At 35.7% G+C, this 6,198-nt stretch overlaps 1 protein-coding gene across 1 annotated transcript; it reads right to left on the reverse strand.

The window, feature by feature from the left end:
- Window positions 1–1,158: 1,158 nt before the first annotated feature.
- On the reverse strand, window positions 1,159–1,491 carry LOC113340619 (antimicrobial peptide 1-like). The gene has a single exon (XM_026585744.1). The coding sequence runs from the start codon at window positions 1,489–1,491 to the stop codon at window positions 1,159–1,161; it is 333 nt and encodes a 110-aa protein (XP_026441529.1).
- Between the last annotated feature and the right edge of the window lie 4,707 nt (window positions 1,492–6,198).

Below are 6,198 nucleotides of genomic sequence, written 5' to 3' on the forward strand. Positions count from 1 at the left end.
AGTTAATAATAATATGGCTAATAGTGATGGGACACAGTATACTAACTTTGCTTTTGTGGCTCTCTCTTTCACAGGGAAATGCATCGGAGCAAGGAACTTTAAAGACCCAGCAACTGGACTCAGCAGAATAAGCAGAGGAGCTCAACTAGCATCTGTTTGGGGAAAGGAGATGAAAAAGACCAACATCAACTTTGAAGCAGAAGAGGATGAAATTCTACAAGCCATTCAGAAAGGTTACAAACTTCCAGTGCAACAACGTTTCCAAGGAGACTCTAGGAATGAAGATAGGAATTTTGAAGTCATCGACTTTGTCCTGGGAAGACTCACAAAACTAGATTCTCAGCAACACAACAATGCTGCTAAACTAGCTAGGACTATCAGTACTTCTGCTATATTTCAGAACCTAAACTGGAACGGCCCCAATTTGCAGTTATTCTGACAAGCCTTACAGCTCGGTCCAAACTTACGTATTCAGGATTACTGTAATAACTTTAATACTCTATCTAGGGATCCTCTTGGTACTAGCCTTAGCCCAGTTGATCCCAACGTTGTTCTTCTGGAGTAGGTTGCTCTTCTTCGAGCTGCCCTTTTACTCTTTTTATTATTAAAAAAAAAACAATACACCTTCATTTTGTTGATTATTTTTTTTTTTAGAATTGAACAATATTTTGATAAACTAATCAATACATAATTTAATGATTATTAATTTATGTGATCATCTAATATCACGGTAAATTGATAAATTTTGTCCCAACCCTATTATGTTACAGTGGTTATACAATATGCCAAGAAAATGTATGTTGTCCAACTTAAAGGAACACTATAGAAAACAGCCATAAATATAGAAGGTTTATTTAAAGGACAAACATCGAATACAGTAGCAAACAACAAAGCAACGTTCAGAACAACAACCCACCCCAAAGTTTATCGTAAGGGCACGGATCGTACCCCAGTTTATTCAATAACTTATACTCAGACTCTTAGGAAGCACGTAGTGAAATGGATCTAGTTTATCTATGACTTATTAGACTTTAGGAAGCACGTATCTATCTCTTTTCTTTTTCTTTTTTTGGGTAAACATGATATAGCTATCAGTAGGATACATAAACGTATAGTGTCTGTCTTATGGTAGAGACATGCATCCACAGTTAAATCTACTTAACAATGGATGTATATACTCCTCCATGGATACGGAAAGCCGTTGCAACTCTGTGCGTTACTGCCGCCAAATACAGTACCACCCGAACCAAGACAATTCCCATTGTTATACATTGTAGCAGATGGACCAGGACTAGTGAAATGCCATTTAAAACCACCCATATACAAAAGATTTGAGCATCCACATTTACTGTAGGTTTGAGATTCGCCGCTGCAACCTGGCAAACGATATACTGTGAAGGAAGTTGCATTTGCCAATTCACTTACTATGGCCGCCATGAGAAAGAAAGCCATGAATAGCACAAAGAGTGATTTTTTAGCATTAGAAGCCATTTGCTAATTGAGCTGTTTTAACTTAGTAATTGGACTGCCTTTTGAAAATAGAAAGCAAAAGGGGAGTTTTTCTACGTTTCTTGAAATTGTGTTATCTTAAGTTGGATGCACGTATTTATAGTTAAATTTTAAAGAAGGCGACAAAACTAGTGGATAATGTCTTTCAGAAGAAAAATGTCGTTGATTAGCTAATTGAAAAAATGATAATGGGCACGATGGCTGCTTCAAAGAAAATGATGTCAAAGATAAAGTGTCCAGATTTAATGCATCGTTTGCCAGCCTAAAACTTAAGAAGAAAAAGATTTACCGTTACTACTAGATTCATGGACATTCCAACTACTAGTCACGAAGAGTACATAATTAAGATTGGGAAAAACTAGTTGGATTGAGAATACGAATGCCGTAAACGAACATGCTTCTTGGCATTGGTTATTGTTGGAATCTGTTGGAAGTTAGTATGTGAAGATAATCGGAAGACCAAGTCTCTCGCATATAATCCTGTATTGTAGCTAGATAAGTATAGTGTACCTGGTCAAGATAGTTTGTTGCTCTAGGTTTACTGCTTATTCAATAAACCTATAAATAAGATTCATTATGTAAATGTAACTTATCCCAGAATGATCAAACTCTCTGGAGATCAATAATCTAATTCACCCTACGGGGTTTTTGTCCGTGGACGTAGGCGTTAGTGCCGAACCACGTTAAGTTCTTGTGTTCTTAATTTGTCTTTGATTTAGTTTTCTGTAATCGATGATCCGTCTTGATACTCATAATTTATTATGGTATCAGAGCGGGGAGATCCGCTCGAAATCGCTTCCGCTTTCTAACGTTTGTTTTAATGTTTCTTTTCATCGGTATGTTCCTGTTAATGATGAATAGTAGTCTCTTATTCATTATTGATGACTCTTAGTTCAGTTTATCAGTGTTATCAATCATACGACTCTTTCCAGGTATCTTTCTGGAAATCTCCGTGGATGTTTTATTCACGTCGAAGACCTGTTTCATATTTCAGGCTCATAGTAACACGTCTTTGATCATGGAAAGTTGCCCCTTTCATCAAAAGATTGTGTTTTTCTTTATCTGTGGTTCAAGTCAACTATTTCTAGCTTTGCACTGGATCACGAGAGTTTTTTTTTTTATATATATCTTTTGATATTTTTGCACCATATCAAAATAATGTGTTTCTGCATCAAAGTTAAAATCGGTTAAGCATATGCCAACCGAAAATTCTTTCCGAAATTTTGTATCAATAATTCTGCCATATATCCGGTATTCTCTTGTTCACAGTATCGGACGATGAACTCAAAAGTCTTTCTCTTGTCTCATATCTTGGGGCTTAATCATCAAATCCACATCCAACATACAAAAGGCCGTATAACATTCTTGTATTAAGTATGGATAGCTTTCTTTGTTTTTGTTCTCAATAATTTGTTGTTATCTCTCAAAATCATGAGTTTCTTCTCACATCTTATGGGAGTTTATTCATAAAACTCAAAATATTATGGGTATCGAACATAGAGCTACTCATGTGGCGTATGCTCTCAAAATCTCATATCATGGGAAATTATTCCTTTCTTCAAAAGGTTACTATCTTTTGTGTCAATTCAAATTCCAATAAGTTTCACTTATTGATTGTCAAATGAGCTTATACTTTGACTCTAATTCAATCTCTCCTTTTGCATCAAATGATCATATACTGTGATTGATTATCCTAGACAATTTTCATATATATTGGTTTTCTTATTACGTATGCGATTCATTATCAAATTCTGTTTTTAATCACATGGAAGATCTTTTCATAGATTTTCTCAATCAACTATATTGGCCATTAACACCACATCTCCGGTTCATGGAGAATCAGTTTTTCTACGAGTTTTCATCACCAATTCAGTTTATGTTGGTGTGCCTTGTCAACTTCAAGCTTTAACAACCTTTTAGGTTGTTCTTTTTATTACGGGTCACAAGGACGTTGTTATCAACTATATGACTCTGTCCAGCTCATGTCCCCTATTTTTCGGGATATATTCATCACAAACACAATCCATTCTCGATGGATTTCTCGGAACCTTTCCGAAATCAGTTTTCATTCAAGAAAACTCTCTTGAATGAAAACTCTATGGATTTCTCGTATTTCCATTCAACAACTGTTTCTAACAGTATTCATGGCCAAGCTTATTCCATGGCCATGTGCTCATCCGACAAGACTTGGCTTAAATATCACGAACCTTTGGTTTCCTAATCATCAAATTATAATCTACTGATCATATTTTTATCAGGGATTCTTTTTATCAGTTTCAATCAATTTCTTTCGAACTTGAGTTCGAATCAATCCAACCCTATTGTAATGGGTACAATACAATCAACTTCTTGTATTATCTACTGATGATTGATATTTGGAAAGGATTTATATCTTTCTATTCTCCAAATATAATTTGGATGTTCAGATCTTCTATTTTCAGAGGGTATCAACATCTGGGTTTACCCATCTAAATCAAATTTTTCAGCATCTTTATCAAGTTTCATCAAAATTTCTTGTGCACGGGTCTCCCTGTTCTCAAACAATCAACAGGGAATACGTTGTGCGATATTCATGTTCTGTTCTTTCAGAAACTTTCACTTTCTCTACAGGATGTGAAGTTCCAGGCAAGTCATGTGAAACCCTCATAGACGACCATCATCTGCTCCAGGTTTTTGGTTTGTCTATAATGTCATGTCTTGGTTAGAAATCTAACCAACCAAGCCCATTCAAGTCATTTTGCTCATCTGTGTTTTTTGAAGATCGAAGTCTATGCTAACAGATTCTTTTGAAGAATGAAAGTTCAAGTTCAAGGTACAGTGTACACTTCGAACACCACTCCAATTGCTTAATCAATAGCAATTTGTGAGCATATCAGTGTCCACTTAAGGAAGATAAGAGATCAAACTGCTGGCTTATGTTACCTAAGGAAGCCTGCTCATAAAGATCAACTGTCGCGGTCCAAGTACGTGAATGAAGCATCCATGCCATGGTCGAAGTACGTCATGCAAAGTTTAAATTACAAGGTTTCTTTTCAAGATATTGTCCAAGTTGCACACTTTATTTCTCTCCGTGTCCAACTTGAGGGGGGGGTGTTGGAATCTGTTGGAAGTTAGTATGTGAAGATAATCGGAAGACCAAGTCTCTCGCATATAATCATGTATTGTAGCTAGATAAGTATAGTGTACCTGGTCAAGATAGTTTGTTGCTCTAGGTTTACTGCTTATTCAATAAACCTATAAATAAGATTCATTATGTAAATGTAACTTATCCCAGAATGATCAAACTCTCTGGAGATCAATAATCTAATTCACCCTATGAGGTTTTTGTCCGTGGACGTAGGCGTTAGTGCCGAACCACGTTAAGTTCTTGTGTTCTTAATTTGTCTTTGATTTAGTTTTCTGTAATCGATGATCCGTCTCGATACTCATAATTTATTAGTTATGGATGTGGATGTGTTTTCTTTTCAAACATTGATTAATTAATTAAAAGGATAATAATGCACATTATAGATGTGGATGTATATGTTTTCTGTCGGAATGATGATTAAATTCAAAGGATCATAATTCATAAAAACAGAAAAAATAAATCAAGTGAAGCCTAAGGCATCGACAACGTAGTAGTGATCTTGTTGGAATTTGCTAATTTGTAATGTCCAAATGAAATCCAAATAAGTTTAGAACATACTGGTTGTGCATGTAAGTGTGATACAAGGTTTAGAAAAGTCTAGAATTACCTAGAGTTCAACTGTATCCAGAATGATCAAGAGAAGTCAGTTAGTCAAAAGTTTATGTAAAAAAAAATATTAGTCACGGTTAGAGATAGAGTTCAGTTCCAGAAAGATCAAGAGAAGTCAGTTAGTCAAAAGTTTATGTAGAAAAAAAATATTAGTCACAGTTAGAGATAAAGTTCAGAAAACTCTAGATAGAACTTAGAGTGTTCTACTGTCAGCAAATGTAGCCTACGATCCTGTCCCTAATATAAACTGAGCAAGAACATCAATAAAATAGTGAGTTTGAGAGAAAATAATCTTGCTCCACTGCTGCTGAACTAATACTACTCTACACTAAACAAGTATGAGAGATTCAAATATCAAAAAAAAAAAAAAAAGAAAAAAAAAAGAATTAATCTGTTTTTGTTTCGACTAATTCGTGGATGATTGATGACCCAAAAATGAATCATTCTTAACCGACCCCATTGGAAAACTATACAACAACCCCATCACATGGGAAGGTCCCGTCTGTTTGGAGATTAGCAGGGGGCCACTTTAGGGGCTCACCATGGGAAGAGTGGGGTGTGGTTATTGTGTGGTTTTCCACTCGGTCTGTTAAGAGTTTTTGCCTAATTGCATCATGTTTGGAGATTAGCAGGGGGCGCTTTACGGGCTCACCATGGGAAGAGTGGGGTGTGGTTTTTGTGTGGTTTTCCACTCGGTCTGTTTAGAGTTTTTGCCCCATTGAAAATGTTGCTTTTGAAATGGATCAACCATTTAAATTCAAATCTTTAGATTAAGACGTTCGATTGTTGAGTTCATCATTCATGTAATGGTCTGGTTTGGATATGGTTGTTTCACATATAATGTATCTGATGTGGGACTAAAAACAGTGTAGGCTAAAACCTCAATCCCATGTTGTTCATTTTTTCCTTAAAAAACAACCTCTAGTCTTTCTCTCTTTTTTTTTTTGGGTATC

This window comes from Papaver somniferum, unplaced genomic scaffold, assembly GCF_003573695.1.
Source record: "Papaver somniferum cultivar HN1 unplaced genomic scaffold, ASM357369v1 unplaced-scaffold_22, whole genome shotgun sequence".
Lineage (NCBI taxonomy): Eukaryota > Viridiplantae > Streptophyta > Magnoliopsida > Ranunculales > Papaveraceae > Papaver > Papaver somniferum.